Genomic DNA, 17,731 nt, shown 5'->3' on the forward strand with positions numbered 1-17,731 from the left:
GGGAATAAAACCTCATTTAAGGACTCCAGATCTTATCGTCCAGGCAAGAATTTACAGAAGTATTCCTCTTGGAAATCTAAGGCTCAATCATTTCAGAACAAGAAAGATGTCAAATCAGAAAGAAACAAAACCTTCTGAAGGTTTGCGAGCCCAACAGTCACCCCTTGGAGCAAGGTTATCTTACTTCAAGACTGTTTGGGCTCAAACCACAACAGACAGTTGAGCGAAAGATGTGATTGGACAAGGCCATCATCTGGAATTCAAAAAAATGCCGCCTCAATTTAATTTTCAGAAATCAGGAATTACAAGGACCAGAAAGGATCGTGCAGCCATGAAAGAAATTTTACATTGACTTCTAGAGTACTAAGTAATTGTCCAAGTCCCAAGCTGTCAAATAAAAACAGGAATATTTTCCCCATTTTTTCTTGTCAAGAAAAAGCCAGACGAATTCAGAGCCATCTTGGATCTTAAATTTCTAAACTGTTTCATAAATACAAACACCTTCCGCATGGAATCTATCAGGGCAATTGGCCAAGTTCTAAGACCAGGAGATTGGATGGTCAAATAGACTTAAAAGATGCCTATCTACAGTACATATTCCAATTCTGGAAAATCATCAGAAGTATCTACGTTTCCAAATATTTGGCCTTCAATTCCAATACACAGCTCTACCCTTTGGCCTCGCCTCAGCACCAAGAACTTTCACAAAAATCCTGGCACCGATTTTAGCACTTCTAAGGCTACAGGAGGTGGAAGTCTCCGCTTACGTTGATGACATCCTAGTAAAAGCCAATTCATTACAGAAAATCCTCAGAGACACCCAACGAGTGTTGGAAACACTTCAGAATCACGGCTGGATGATAAACTGGTCAAAATCCTATCTACCGGTAATCCCAGTCCAGTCTCTAAAATTCTTGGGAGTCATTATCGACACAGCATGGCAGTGGGTGTGGATTCCCTCCCTTTTTGCAGGGGAGTCCACTGTCTCGTACATTCAATAGGATGGAGGTGGTGGGGGAAGCCTACGTTTTATCTCATTTCCTGTCCTTCTTACGTCAGGAGGGATTAACCTTATAGTACCCACTGCCATGCTTCAGTCCAGGAAAAGAAAATCTCAGTAAGTATGAATTGATTTTCCTTTATCTGACACCCAACTGCTCCATGAAGACAGAATGAAGAGAAATAGATGCTGAGAGGAATAGTGAAGATAAACTTGAGAAACAATGCAGAATTTGTTATTGATTATATTTAAAAAGTTTCTTGCAGTATGAGGAAGCTTATACAGGGGTGATGCGTGGGCTGCTGCCGCCTGAGGCAGCAACCCCCTCTTAAAAGTTTAGCGTCGGAGCGGGACAAAAGGGGCGGTATCGCTAGTGCAGTGAGCGCGTACTGCACTTTCTGCACCAGCACAGCTAAATTTCCGGTTTAAAAACCGGAAATTCGGCTCTTAAAGTTACAGGAGGCGGCTTTTTGCTGCCCCTTGTAACTGGCCATTCACTGCCGCCTGAGGTGCTCACCTTGCCTCATGGCAGGAACGGCCTTGAGCTTAGATTAAGTTTTGATTTTCGCAATAGTTCCCCTTTAAGTTGCATAGACCTGAAACCTGAATGACTTAATTACAGATAGTGAACACGGCTGGGCATTCAATTACTCCAGTGTAGCTGCCCATAGTAACCACTTCCACTTGAACATTTGCTTTCATTTTCTAACGTGAAGAAGGCTGCGCTAAATTAAGCGAGGACTGGTTACTATGAGTAACAAGTGCAATTTAGCGCTTATGTTGACAATTTCCCCCTCCAAGGTGTTATACCAACACAACAGAGAGAAACATTAGTACAGGCGGACTCGGGAGTAAAATCGTTATCGAGAAAAAAAAAACACTTTTCCGATTAGAAGTTCATTGCCACACAAATTAACGCTGCCGGTACCTCTTCTTACTTTAGATTCTACTTGCCGCCATTACATTCGAAAACAATCCGTGTTCTCTGACGTCACTTCCGCAAACATGTCGGAACCGCCTCACGCCCAAAAGCTGTGTAGCAGCGTACCGTATGGCTCACTACCGCTAGACTTGGTTCCGCCTTCTAAACACAGTTCCACCACATTGTTTGGTGTTAGCTTTAGTACTCCAGGCTGTCTCTTGGTTTTGTTTTTTCTACCGTAGGACCATTTGCCCACAAGAAAAATGCCGGAAAATGCTTCTCGTCGTCCCGAAATACGTCAGCTGAATACGGAGTAAATTGCGCCACCTGGAGTATTTTAATACGAACTTGTCGCTTGTTCTGAGTTGATATTTAGTATAGAATGCCAAACCCACAGGACTTTATGTATTTTTAAAGCCCCAGTAATAATTTGAGCTATCTTATAGCAGCACTTCCCACAATGTAGAACTGTCCTCCTGCAGAGAGAGGCTGCCTGTAGATCAGTTATATAAATGTGGGATTAAGTCTGTTATTGGAAGTCTATTTTAAAGGTCGGCGTTTCCCCCCCCCAAGATATTCTAGGAACTGAATTGCTCTTACAGCAAACGTTTGTAGCCTCGTCATGATGACGTCAGAGAGGACCTTTTCCAAACTGACGTCAATAAGTCTCGCTTCCGGAGGAAATTTGATCTAACAATTGCCCTTTTCAGTTTACTTAGATGACATGTTAATAACATGTTTACTGGAGTGAAATTCATTTTACATTAAAATAATACTGTTATGAACTACATCGTAAAAATAAACAGGGCGCCTTCAGGTGATGATTCAATACTGACTGGAATATGATAAATGTTTCTAGTAATTGTTTCTCAGCCGTGCGAGTCGTACTTGGATATTTGTCAGGGTTGTTCAACCTGTAGCCCTCTTCCTCCCAAGCAGCAGTCGCCCCCTACGTTAAGAGGTTTGAGCCGGGAACAGAGGGTGGAATAATAAGGAGCTTCTACTCTTATCGTCCAAGCAATTCGGACCAATCGTAGAGCCCAACGAGACAGGTGTTTGTGACATCACAGACACTGCGCGCGCATTCCTAGGGTCCTTGCAGAGATGGGTGAGGGGGATCTAAACGCTGAGGGGCGAGGAGAGAGTGGCGCAACCCGAGATCTTTCGGGTCGGACCCACTCCAATTAAGCTTAGTCGTTGGGGGAACGGGGTGGGAGGGGGTTGGGGTATTGAACCGAGCCTGCCCAATCCGTGCTTCGCTGTAGCCGGTAGAGCGGAGTTGCGTGCCTTTGCGTGGTCGGGTTAGCGCCAGTGCGGCTGTGCATGTGTTTGTACATTGATGCTGTGGGGATGTTTTTCAACCTGAACATATAACGTAGAGCTGTGACAGTTGTAGGGAGCCGGTGATCACTTCGGGAGTGTGTCCAACACATGGGGGGGATCCGTGGCCACATTTCCACACGGGATCGCGTTACACTCAGCCTGGCGTTCTTCCGTGGCACCGAGGGTGTTGGGGCAGGTGTCACTTGGGGTGGGTGTCGGACAGCAGCTAATCCCCCACTTAAGCACTGAGCCTTAAGGCCCATTAGCCGGCTCACTGGGATTGAGACAAGTGGTGTGTTCCATTCCCTCCTGCTCGTACCTCGGTTTGGGGGGTTTCATTTCCACCGTGGGGGGTTCTGTGTCAGTTGTGTGATCTGAGCAGCAGTTTATGTCAGGACTGGATTTTATTGCTTAAGACGATGTTGTAACGGGTCCGTTTAGTGGAGGTATTTCTGCTGGCTGCGTAGGTGTGTGCTGGGGCCCTGGGCTTGGCGTGTGAGGGCAGCACAGTCCGGAGCTCCAGCTTCAGCACCATCTGCTCCGGACAGCGCCCCATGGAGCTTCCCATCAACTTCCTGTCAGACAGCAGCCGCCCTGCAGCCTCCTCGGAGCGGGGAGAACAGGCAGGTTTGGAGCTGGGGGAGCTCGAGTTTGATGAGGAGCTGGTGTTTGTGGCCGCTGAAGGAGAGGGGGACCCTGAGGAGAGTGAGGGCCCTGAGGTCAGGGAGCAGTCGGAACTCCTGTGCATCATAAGGCAGAAGGAGAAGGATCTGCTGCTGGCAGCCCGGCTGGGGAAGGCTCTGCTAGAGAGAAATCAGGACATGAGCAGGCGCTATGAGGAGATGCACAAGGACATGACTGACAGGATGGAGGTAAGGACATTATTCACACACTAGACATTAAGCCCGTTAAATTAACGGGCGCTAGAACATATGTAGTCAAACATTCGCCAGAGACGGTCCATGGGGCACATGCGCAGTAGCGCAATCCCACGGACACAGGGACTGGACGCAGAGACACTTCAACTTTATTATATAGGATATAGGATTGCACAGCATGTCACAAGCTACACCTTGTCACTGGGCCTCCAAAGGGTCTGTATGTCAAGGGGTTCAGAAGGCATAGTTTGTCCTTATGGCGTCAGCAAGATTACTTAAACATATATTCCTTACAGCGCCGTTTCTGTATCCATTGCCGCCTGAGGCGGCTCCAGTAATGCCGCCCCCCCAGCCCGATTCACGCTAGTGCGGAGAGCGCAATTGCGCTCTCTCGCCCTAGTAAAGCCGAATTTCCGGTTCAAAAACCGGAAATTCGGCTCTTAAAGGCACCAGGAGCGGCTTTTTGCCGCCCCTGGAAACCTAGCTGGCGATGCCGCCTGAGGCGAGCGCCTCAGCTCGCCTCATTGGCGGATCGCCCCTGATTCCTTAGCAATGTAGCCCAGAAGTGGTTGCTCATCTACACGCCCAATGGGACAGAAGGGCAAAAAGACATAGGGAACTCTGAACGAATGTTTTTTTCAAGGATGCACAAACATTGGCCTTTGGTTGGCTGCAGCTTGATTAGTCATATGTGAAACCTGCAAAGCTTCACAGGGCATCATATGAAAAGGGGTGTGTACTGCATGGGCCTTATCATTCTAAAATTACACTAAAAAAAATTGATTTCTTGCCCTATTTAACAGACATTTCCCCCCCAAGTTACACCACTGTTCCCAAACGCACATTTTCCAGGTAGACACAGCAGAGATCAAAACTGGCTACATAAATATATACAGTTATTTCTCAGACATGTGCATAGAAGGGAGATCCAGTGCCCATTTAGCTGTTAGGCAAATATAACAGGAAGATGCCCAGTAGCTCAGTTAAATTGTGTTTTTCTCTCCACTGTAATCATGTGTGCAGTTTCCCCTAGGGCATCTCGATGTCCCTTATCTGCTACCGGATCAGTGCGTGCAGATAAACTCTGTATTGTATGTGGAGAGCTGGACACATACCTTCTATAAGGCACACCTTCACAGCTGATTTTTTGCCATGGGTCTCCAGTGTTGGGATGGGTGAGCATTTGATGTATGATGTCTTGCACTAGCCTGTTAATGCACTGCACAGATGAGCTGCTGTAGAACCTGGAAATGCTCCTCTGGCAGTTGTAATGAATGCAAGACTGCCTTGCTGGCTTTGACCAGTGGTCCAGTTCAACCTAGGAAAAACACCAACTTAAAGAATATAGTTGTTTGGGTGGCGATAATCCTGTTTTTAAATACAAGTTATTCTTTAAGTTAAATCTGAACCACAACATCTTTGAGATTGAACTGTACAGTTTCAAACATGCAGTAGTATGAGCCCATCAGTGTCTTCACCAGGAGAACTAATGTACAGTATAATTTTAGATAGCCCTGGCATGACTTGCTTCCATTGTGCTTTTTTGGGTAATAGCCCTATGTCCGAATTCAGTATAGGCCTAGATAATTTCCACCTGAAAAGAATAACTGGTGCTGAGGGTAAATAGTAGATTTGCACATGAGAATTATCACACAAAAATTTACATTATGCGATACAAAGTGAATTAGTGCTGAGGGTAAATAGTAGATTTGCACATGAGAATTATCACACAAAAATTTACATTATGCGATACAAAGTGAATTAGTATTTTAATAGATTAAATGTAATATATGTTACAAGTTAACATAAATCGGCTACAAATTACTTAAAGGAGAAGGAAAGCTATGGAGGCATTTTATTGCCAATAGATTAGCTGCAATAGTGCAAGCTAGAATGCTATATTTATTCTGTAGAATGTTTTACCATACCTGAGTAAAAAGCTCTAGAAACTCTATGTTTGTTTAGAATAGGAGCTGCAGTATTAATGTGGTGTGACATCACTTCCTGCCTGAGTCTCTCCCTGCTCTGGGCTCAGATTACAGTAGAGAAGGGAGGGGTGGGGGGAGAGGAGCCAACTGAGCATGCTCTTGCCCAGGGCAATGAGGTTTAAGCTGAAGGCAGGAAGTCTGATACAGAAACCCATGTGTACACAATAGAAGGAAAGAAATGTGGTGTTTCTTTTGACGGGGACTCAGAGCAACATTACTTTGGGGGTTTACTGGTATATTTAGAAGGACCTTTCTGATAAGGCTTACTCTGTTTTAACCTTTCCTTCTCCTTTAAGAAATTGATGTAATCTTAATTATTTTTTATTAATCAATCTATTTATTCGTTTATGAATGAAAGAGAAGCTGGCAGCCACAAGGTGAGAGCTCTGGCCACCAGCAGTTGCAGCCGATTTAAGTATTTCTCACACTAACTGCTAATTAGTTATCTAGCTAAACTATTACAGCTGCTAAATTAACGGTGCCTTAAGACATTGGCACATGGGAGATTTCTGCTGCTTTAAACACTGGGTTTGTTTGGTAGCCAAAATTACAGGGACCTGTCACCCAGACATAAAAAGCTATATAATAAAAGTCCTTTTCAAATTAAACATGAAATCCAAATTCTTTTTTTTATTAAAGGGTTCATAGCTGTTGTAAACGCATTTAAAAATCTTAGCTGTCAATCAAATATTGCCTTCCCCTCTTCTATGCTTTAGGCATAGAGGCGGGGCAAGCAATTGCTTTCACTTTCTATTCAGCACTTCCTAGATGTCATTGCTCTGCCCACATTCCCCCAGTTCTCTTAACCATTTAATTGTGTAGCCAGGGCATGGGGTTGTACATCAGGTCCCCCATTCTGGTCGCACAAACAAGATTTTGAGATGATACCAGGCTTGCCTTAATAAGTGTCCACACAATGGCTCCTGCCTGCTTGCTATAATTATGAGTTCTGAGACAGATGAAAACAATATTCAAATAATTTATACAGTGTAAGTAAATTTCATTTTGCTTGACTAACATGATAAAATAGGATTTGGAATAATTTTATAGTGTGTAACGGGTCCCCTTTAAGAAAATTAAATTCCTCTCCATAGACTTGAATGTACTATGTGATACATGAGCATATCAGGAGATCTTCATTAAAGTCAATGGTACCTCTTCAGGTTTTATGTTGCCACACTCCTAAGATACAAAATAAATGACACATACACTCCAGAAGAAGTCCAGTTTGTTATTGCCCTTACAGGGTATATTATTACTGTATTATTATTACTGCCGTTATATAATGGTATTAAAAAACAAACTACATCATTCTTTAATTGCTATTTGAAGTTGAAAAGATTGGGCACCTTTAAGAAGGTGGTCTCTTCAACTTTAATTTATTTTCTATTAGTTAAAGTATAAACCTTCTGACATGAGCTTATTCATTTGGGCGAATGTTGAAAAGATGCATAAACACTGAATCTGAAATTCCAAAAATAAATATAAATGTTTTAACACTGACATACCAGATTCCAGAGATTCAAAGGAAACCATAATAGTTAGTATTTGTGCTCGTTAGGACCAGTTCCATCGCCCTTAGGCTCACAATGTAATGCTACTACTCCCGTACCTTGTTTCATTTCAAGTGAAAAGATACTTGAAGACCAGCTTTTATTTCTTGAAAAGCAGAGTTACTTCAAGTCCTAGAATCCATCTCTTCACAAAGGAACAAGGTATGGGACAGGTTGGATTGCCTTGTGAGCACAGGGATGCAGGCAAAATAATGCAGCCACGCAACTCTAGTTCTTGGTAGTTCAGTAATTATCTAATTTCTGTAATGTTTAAAAGTTACCATTATGCCAGTCACAGATGGGCTGCAAGGACCAAGATTTGATGGCATCAAATGGTTAATTTGTTAAGAAGGTCTAGGCCTAACACATGTTGTGTGAACCACAGTATAATACAATTAAGCTGTTTATAAATAGCTCTGCTTCCTCTCCTGTGGAAGGGATCATTCGTACTGTTTCTCCGGTAGCAACATATATGAGGAAACCTGTACGACTAAACTAATGTCTTAGTGAGGAGGGGTTTCTTTACAATGAATTGTGACTGAATGCACCTTCTGTAGCTTAGTCTTTCTAAAAACCAAAAACACTCTCCTGTTCAGAGATAAAAATTACGCAAATAACATTAAAGGGATATTGTCATGAAAAAAAACATGTTTTTTCCAAAACACATCAGTTATTAGTGCTGCTCCAGCAGAATTCTGCACTGAAATCCATTTCTCAAAAGAGCAAACAGATTTTTTTATATTAAATTTTGAAATCTGACATGGGGCTAGACATATTGTCAGTTTCCCAGCTGCCCCAGTCATGAGACTTGTGCCTGCACTTTAGGATGGAACTACTTTCTGGCAGGCTGTTATTTATCCTAATTAATGTAACTGAATCAGTCTCCGTGGGACTTGGCTTTTACTATTGAGTTTTGTTTTTAGATCTACCAGGCAGCGGTTATATTGTGTTAGCGAGCTGCTATCTGGTTACCTTCCTATTATTCTGTTGTTAGGCTGCTGGGGGGGGGGAAGAGGGTGATATCACTCCAACTTGCAGTACAGCAGTAAAGAGTGATTGAAGTTTATCAGAGCACAAGTCACATGACATGGGGCAGCTGGGAAATTGACAAAATGTCTAGCCCCATGTCAGATTTCAAAATTGAATATAAAAAAATCTGTTTGCTCTTTTGAAAAATGGATTTCAGTGCAGAATTCTGCTGGAGCAGCACTATTAACTGATGCATTTCGGGAAAAAAACATGCTTTCCCATGACTGTATCCCTTTAAGGAAAGGTTTCAAATGGCAGTGTTGTGGTCAGCAGCTTGTTTTAGTTTTTCAAAAGACTTTACTTGGTGCAAAGACCGCATTATAGAGATTTGTTATACAGGAGGTGCTGTTTAACTGGACTGATAAGCTTCAGTGCACATTTTTGTGGAAGTAAGCAAATACAGAACTTTAAAGGGCATGAGGTTGTACTGCAGGGAGAGGTTAGGTAGCCCTGTTTTCCAAAATCAATACATTGAAAGTATAATGTCGCATAAGTTCCCTTACAGAAACAACAATTTTCCTATTTAATGGTTTAGCAACTTATTTAAGATTATCTACTCATTGAGGCAGTTTCTCTAGGACCTAGTTTGATCACTTATTGGATGTTAAACTACTTTTTGTTACAGTGTCTTGTTAATTCTTTAATCATGTTTATAATTATCTCCTTTCTAGCAAATTATAGGAGCAATCTATATCTGATTCAGGCAACTCTGGTTGCCACAAGGTCATAAATCACCCAAAAAAATTTGGGAATAAGATATTAGATAGTGACAGTTTATTTGGGAATAGCTGTTTTATGTGGCACCAGAATGGAGCAAAGCCATATCAAGTACAAGAAACTTCTATCCGTTTCTGAATGCCTGTGTGCAGTTGACTGTATTTTATACATGTGAGCTAATTTAAAACTGATGTTAATATATTCCTTTTTATCTCTTCCGGAAATAAGATGGTTCCGTGCTCTGTCTGTAGTTCCGTCCCAGTGTGAGTGTTTAGTTGGTATACTTAGAGATATGTTAAATTACATAATATTTGCAAAACACAATCTAGAAGGTAGCCATTTCTGTTGTGGGAATGGCTCAGTTACCACCATAAGACTAATAGGTTACAGCTCATGGCCAGGAAGGATATTTTGGAGCATAGTTATGAACAGAAAATGTACCCCTGTTTGTCAGAAGAGCACTCTACAGCTCTGTTCATTTAGATAGGGCTTCTGTCAAACTGTATTTAATTATTTGTTTGTTGACCAGTTAATATATATGCCAAGCAGTATATCAGTTGTAGAAACCTGCCGTCCAATATCTCATTCTGAAATCAAGTTTATTGATATGAATGTGGTCCTTCCTTTGCAGCATTCGTAGCTTGTACTGTTTATAATAGATTTTTTTGTTTTTGGGATTTTCTTCCATTCAGCCAATGGCATTAATGAGTTTGGGTACTGATGTTGCTTGTTCCATCCTAGTTCCAGCCACAAATATTAAGTGCCATCTTTTTGCCAAGTGTAGTTTTTTCATTAAGTTTATTTCCTGTTAAAGCGGAAAGAAAGTCTTTTTAACTTAGGGGCGTCAGAAGTTCGGCACCCCTTGATTTATCTACTGGATATCCCGGCCTGGTGCTCCTATCGGCAGAAAACTGCACTGGCCCTGGGTTCTTCCAGCAAGCACCACAGAGTCATCTTCTTCCGTTTCTTATTTCTGTTAATTCTCTGGGGCAGACGCATGTGTAGTGGTGTGAAATAGCAACATTTTTGTTTAATTTCATCTTTTCATGCTAATGCACAGCCACACAAAGAAAGAAGAAGCAGGGGATAACTCCATGGTGCTCGCTGAAAAGAACCCCAGGCCATAACAGTTTTGTTCTTATAGTAGCACCAGTCCAGGGTACCAGGTAAGTAAATACAATCACTTGGGGTTGCCTGACTAATGTTACCCCCAATTAAAAAAGACTTTCCTTCTCCTTTAAACTTTTAATCTGTGATTCAAGTTTCTACCCTGGTTTCTAAGGCTTACAGTTTATATTCCGGGCCCCAGAATTGTCAAATAAAGTAGCCTTCTAAAAAAACTGACTTACTCAAAATACCAGTTAAAGATATCTTTTAGAATACCACTACTTACATTATACGGAAAGTTTTATGGTGGCCATCCTCATGTAAAGTACAATATACACTAGATGCAAAATTGGGGTTTATTCTTTGTTCACTAGTACTGGATGTGTAGTCTGGAATGTACAGTGGCTGCCTATGTTTAATTACCAGAAATCAATGTTTGCTATTGAGTTTTTGCAAGGAATAAATGAGTAAGCAGCCTGGGAAACAAAAGTGAGTTTTTTTCCTTTTTAAAGAGGATCTGTCAGGAAAAAGCAATCATGCATTTCAAATCCTTGATCATAAAAATAGGCTCTACCCACTAATCCATCATTTAGTTTGAACATCCCACATGGTTAATGAATTGATGAAGTCCAACAAATATACATGTATACGCATGTCCTATGATTCATCTATGAATGAATTTACAATTCAGTGGGGTGTGCTTCATGCAAGTATTTAAAAATAAAAACAAAAAGTTGCTGGGTTCGGCATGGTTCAAGACGAGTTTGGGGAAATAATACAATTTATGTTCAACTTATAATAATTTAGGTTTTTTTAATTATTTAGCTTTTTATTCAGCAGCTCTCCAGTTTGCAATCTCAGCAGTCTGGTTTCTAGGCCCATATTACTGCAGAAACTATACAATGATTTCAATAAGAGACTGAAATATAAATAGGAGAGGGCCTGAGAGTAATAAAAAGTAACAATAACGTTGCTTAGAATTAGTCATACTGAAAGTTAACTCGGAGGTGATCCACCCCTTAATTACTAAATTCTACAAAGAATAACTGTCACAACTGATACTTTAGTTTCTTCTGCTAATGTTAAAATGTATTTTATAGAAACTGTTACAGAGCTTATCTACAAAAACCTACATTTTCTAAAAATATTAAAAAACAAAAAATAGACGGCAGTTACAAAAAGTATTAATTTGTGGTATGGTATTGAAAATAGGCGATCTGCCCCTTTGTTATCAATAAAGAATCTGCTATAAAATGTTCTCTCCATAAGCCCTCAATACAAAGCATATCAAGTTCTGGGAATAGTTTATAGTTCACACAAACGGAGATCCATAAATCATAAAATGATCCATAAATCAGGATTCAAGTGCAGTGGTTACTTAAGATCAATCTATATGTATATACTCAGTGTTGATTTTATTTTTCTCCCCAGCATCTGGAACAAGAGAAACATGAATTAAAGCGTAAACTGGAGAATCGTGAGGGAGAGTGGGAAGGAAGGGTGTCTGAACTGGAAAGTGATGTGAAGCAGCTACAGGAGGAGCTAGAGAAGCAGCAGGTGAACCTAAGAGAAGTCGACCGGGAGAAATTATCTGCTGTCCAAGAACTGTCAGAACAAAACCAAAGACTCTTGGAACAGCTTAACAGAGTGAGTACACACGTTGCACTTGAGCTTTACTACTGTAAGTTTACATTTCTTTCCTATTTTCCCCTCTGCTTTAGAGTCAGGGATGCCCCATTCAGTCCTGAAACTGGCCTCACACAGGCTGATTGTGGAATACCATTTGGGCATTTCACACAAAATTAAATCGTTTTGTTCAGGTCCCGCTTACATACAATTCCATATGCCTGTATGCTAGATTGCGCTTTTGGTAGAATTGTTTTGCTTTCATAAATTTGTAGTACATTAATGAGAGCTAATGTCTGATTCTCTTTTGCTAGCAATATTAAGGGGCAGATTTCTCAAGGGTTGAGGTGAATTTTCGAATTCAAAAAATTCAAATTTAGTTATTTTTTGTGTACTTCGACTAGGGAATAGTCCAAACTAGATTCGAATTTAAAGAAAATTAGAATATCGAAATTTATCATGTACTGTCTCTTTAAAAATTAATTGCTAAAAAAAAATTAATGAATTGCTGTTTTAGCCTATGGGGGACCCCCTAGAACCTATTTGGAGTCAATTGGTGGACTCTTTTCGAATTTGATCGAATGCTATATTACTTTGATTCATACGAATCAAATATGGCTATTCACCCGAAGAAAAAAATTTTGACTTTTTTAATAAATTTCTCCCATTACTTCGAAATTCGAAAATTTAATTTTTGTGTACTTCGACTAGGGAATAGTCCAAAAATTTTGAAAATTTGAATATCGAAATTTATGATGTACTGTCTCGACTTCGACCATTCACCATCTAAAACCTGCCGAATTGCTGTTTTAGCCTATGGGGACCTCCTAGAACCTATTTGGAGTCAATTGGTGGACTTTGAAAAATCTGCTTCGACTGTCAAACCCACAAAAGTTGAATACAACATTTAGGGGCATATTTATCAAGGGTCAAATTTCGAATTTGAAAAACCTCGAAATTCGAATTCAAAAAGACCAATAGAAATTAAGTCGAAGTTTTTTTTGGTCAGTTTTCGATCGAATAGGTCTGTATTCGGTCAAATTCGAATCATACGAATCAAATTAATAGCGCATTCGATCTAATTTGAATCAAAGTCTTTCCGAAAAAACAGTGAATCAGTTCTAGTCGAAGCATAATACTGGTTTCCTGCTTACTCTGCTAAAGAATGTGTATTACACGGCTCAGCTCTTGCTTAATACTCCAGTAAACATCCTTTCAGTCATTAATCCCCTAGGAGTAAATAACTAAATATGAGTTATACAATTTCTTTGACTTTATTTGCTGCTGGAACAGATACGTCTAGTACTGGAAATAATTGTGTAGATATCAATTGATCCCCACTAACTATTTAGTTCATAGGTTTATTTTCTACTCCGGGATCAGCCCATATATAAAACTACAATGCTATCTCTGTCATTTAAGTAGGTAAAGTTGTTTTCTTTCTTTGTTGGATTGTAGATTAAAGTTATTTAGTTGGAAAAAATGCTTGCTCAGTTTCAAACCTTTTCTTACTTATTTTGCTCTTTACTGTTTTGTAAAAGAAACCAAAGCAATCTACTGTGAAGCATTATACAGTTTGGCAAAATATCTCATCAATTCCATGATCAGCACCAAATTAATTCTATGAATGTCTGTAGCTATCAATGTCTGTTTTCTTACATAGTTACATAGTTAAATCGGTTTGAAAAAAGAGTCAATCAAAAAAAAAAGTCCAAGTTCAACCTCCAAATGAAAACCCAGCATCCATACACACACTTGACAAGTACATTAGAGGACATTAGTGATGGGCAAATTTGTCCTGTTTGGATTCACTGAAAAATTCACGAATTTTCCTTGTAACGGCTAAAAATTTGCATAATTTTCGGCAAAGGGGTCATGTTTACACTTTACAAGTACATTAGAGGACATTAGTGATGGGCGACACTAATGTCCTCTAATGTACTTGTAAAGTGTAATCATGTCCCTTTGCAAGCGTCTTTTTTTCCTGAAAAAACAACCCCAACCTTGACAGTCTACCATAATAATGTAAATATTCCATCCCACTAACCAGTTTAGTTGCACGTCTCTGCACTCTGCACATTTTACAAAATGATTTCCTTTTTCTGTATAGATATAGCAGTACCTTGTACTTGATCCAAACTAAGATATAATTAATCCTTATTGGAAAGAAAACCAGCCTATTGGGTTATTTATGGGTTCCATATCTGTATTGATCAGTTTCTATAAGACTATCCGTTTCAAGTTTAGAACCAGTCTATATATAGACCTAAGAATAAAGCTACCCTAAATCTGAAAGGCAGCCAATGAACTAACAGGATTCAGGCTTGACTGTGCCAAGTAGTTCTGCCAAAGTTTTTTTCTTTGTTTACTTGTAATTGTTTAACTGTTTAAATGATTTGTTCAGTATAAAAATAAAATCTGGGAAAATAGTCTGTGCAAAATGAAAACTGTTTTCAATATAGTTCAACATGAATGTAATGTATAAAGGCTGGAGTGACTGGATGTGTAACATAATAGCCAGAACACTACTTCCTGCTTTTCAGCTCTCTTGGTTTCCATTGATTGGTCACCAGGCAGTAACCAATCAGTGACTTGAGGAGGGAGGGGGGCACATGGGTCATAACTGTTGTTTTTGAATCTGAGCTGAATGCTGAGGATCAATTGCAAATTCACTGAACATTTATGTCCCATTTAGCTTCCCTTAAAGCCGCTGGCTAAGCGTTAGGGAGCTGAAAAGCAGGAAGTAGTGTTATGGTTATTATGTTACACATCCAGTCACTCCAGTCTTTATGCATTACATTTTTAGCTAACTAACCAACATTTATTTTGCATAGCCTAGATTCTGTACTTTGTGTTTTCCATTTACGTATCACAGTTCCCTCTGAAAGGATAACTGTGGTTTGAAATAACATAATTACCAACAGGTCATGCTTTGATTTAATTAAACCCTGAAGTTTGTACGAATTTCAGCACCTATCTGGATGCTAGGGTCTAAATTATCCTAGCAACCAGGTAGGGATTTGACTGAAGTACTGGAATATTAATAGAAAAGGGCCTGAATAGAAACATAATAAATAATAACAATAACAATAGTTTTTTGTGACCCCCAGTTGGATGTTATTGCAGTGTTCACATATCAAGCGTAAATCAGTCATCACTCACCAAGGACTATGCATATTACACATTTTGCCAAAATTACATGGTCAAATTTGTCTTCAAGAGGATTAGATTTTTTCCCTACTACAGCTACTTGAACTTCTGGGCTCACTTAAATGTGCTCGAAATCATGCTGTTGACCACATTTACTTATACAGTTTAAAGTGGTTACCACCTTTCTAGGCATCTTTCATGAGTCACATCTGAAAGTTCAAGTGGCTCTACTACTGTAAATTTCTACAAATAATTGCCATCCGCAGGAAGCCATGTAATTTTCTTGGTTGATCGCTTTCCTGTATAAATGCACAAATCTTGCTGACAAAATGATTCTTTTATAAAATAGTCCTTGACATCACCATTTATGCCATCACCAAGTCCTGTCTCAATCAGATTAACTTTTTTTTTCATTCCTATAAATTGTTGTAGTGTTACATGCAAACAATTACGGTAGGTGTTTAATAAAATCTGAAGCATGATGTTTTTTGTTATTAGGTGGGTGCCTTTAAGGAAAAAAAGACCTAACCAAGACCCTATTAATAATAATTATCTGAGGGTCATTTCTGTTTTGCTACATAGCATTCCGATTAAATGTTTTAACTGTTGTTTTCCAACATGGGTATGGCAAACGATCCCAGAATAAGCAAGGAGTCTTCTGCTTTTAGCTGAAACTTAAATATTTTGGCCACAAGCTGATATAATTGGCATATGTTGTTCCTCACACAGTTATCTCACTGTGTGGTTTAGTGTTTATTAATGTGCTTAGGATGGTCAGAATTTTATTGACCTATGTGCATTCTATGTGACTCGCTTTCATTAGCCAAATATTCTGATACCAGGCTTCCCATTTGAATGTTCATACGATATTCCACATATGGAAGCCATTTCTATAGCAGAAAGTAACCTGCACTCTTTTTATCCAAATACTTACTGTTGCTCTTGCTTCATGTCTGCCACAGCATAACCATGTAGCATTGTCTTGAATATTAACTAATCCTGTTGCTGTGGATAGAGCTTGAACACGCCTTCACATTCTAAATCAGTGAAATCCGCCATTCTCTCTAGATAAGAATCTGCAAACTGGTGGTCAAAATCATTACTAATGCATTTACGGGAGAGGCCTTTAGATTGCCAAATAAGCTTAAAGACTAGAGGGCAAAAATTGCTGTCACTATAGATTGCTTTTTATAAGCTCTTTGGTAATCAGCCTGTCCCTGACCATAGGCAGGCTTTAAAGTATACTATAGAATACATATAAAAAGAGTAAGAAAATAAAATCTCCAATATCTCCAAGTAATTTCACTTTTGAAGCTTTGGTGCAGATTTGCGACCATACTTACATACATAATATATGTATGTAGCTGAAGAAGAGCAAGTTCAAAGCAAGGGCTGCTTTTGAAGTCAAGTGAAGTCTGTATTCTTTATTACATCCTTTGTTACATGGCAGAATGAGTTGTTGTGAAGCTATGGCCATCACTTACTACTACTGTGCAGCAGCCCTTGCAGTGAACAGAGATTGTACTGAGTAGATATCCATTCAATGATTTGTTTTCAATACTGAGCACTGAGGGAAGGATGCATACACTTACAGAACAGATTTTGCTTCACAGAGCAGGGTTTCAGGGGTCAAGGACTTTGCAGCAGTTTAGGATACACAATGGCCTAAGGCTACATCCTCACCTTATTGTCTTTTTTTATGCTTCATGCATTAAACCTCTACAAGAGCGTTCATTTCCTACAGCACCATGCAGTTTTTAACATGTAAGCATAATGCATGAGAGAGTAAAGCAACTCAGTAGTCTGTTTTAAATGGGTTGTTAACCTATTAGTATGTTCTAGAATGAGCGAGTCTAAGCAACTTTTCATTATTTCGTTTTTTATTTTCTGATTTATTTGCCTTCTTCTGATTTTTCGGCTTTCAAGTACAGGTCACTGACCCCATCTAAAAAGTTAATGCTCTGTAAGGTATTGTTATTGCTACTTTTTAATTCTTACTATTTCTTAGTATTTTATTCAAATCAATGCATGGTTGCTACGGTTATTTGGGCCCTAACAAACAGATTGCTGAAATTGCAAACTGCAGAGCTGCTGAATAAAAAGTAAAATAACAAATCCACCATAAAAATTTTAAATGCTGGGCTCCATGGATAGAATATCTTAATTTAAAGGAGTGATCAATGTTGAAATCTTTTTTTTTTTTTTCTTCTTCTGTCTTCTTTTATTAAATGTTATTTTATAAATTTGTATGTGAAATATACAGGGAAGAAGAATGACATGTAGTAAAACTTTTCCCTTTCTTCCCTTAATCCCTCTATTCTGTTTTTTTTCTGTATCCCCTTTGAAAAATTCATATAAATAAAGAATTTAAAAAGAAAAGTTAAATAACAAAAATCTAATGTAAATGAAGACCTGTTATAAATTGTTTCAGAATATCA

At 39.3% G+C, this 17,731-nt stretch overlaps 1 protein-coding gene across 3 annotated transcripts in view; it reads left to right on the top strand.

The window, feature by feature from the left end:
* Positions 1-3,115: 3,115 nt before the first annotated feature.
* The window catches only part of bicdl1.S (BICD family like cargo adaptor 1 S homeolog), a 47,731-nt gene continuing 33,115 nt past the window's right edge, over positions 3,116-17,731 (top strand). The window contains exons 1-2 of one of the 3 annotated variants that reach the window (XR_005965062.1): positions 3,116-4,117; positions 11,949-12,164. Coding sequence is in view for 2 of the 3 variants with exons in the window: in XM_041580272.1 (XP_041436206.1) it covers positions 3,800-4,117; positions 11,949-12,164 (534 nt within the window). In the remaining variant the exon portion in view is untranslated. The remainder of the gene's footprint in view (positions 4,118-11,948; positions 12,165-17,731) is intronic. The other 2 variants (XM_041580272.1, XM_018244056.2) reach the window with 2 other exon arrangements.

Source organism: Xenopus laevis, chromosome 1S, assembly GCF_017654675.1.
Source record: "Xenopus laevis strain J_2021 chromosome 1S, Xenopus_laevis_v10.1, whole genome shotgun sequence".
Taxonomy (NCBI): domain Eukaryota; kingdom Metazoa; phylum Chordata; class Amphibia; order Anura; family Pipidae; genus Xenopus; species Xenopus laevis.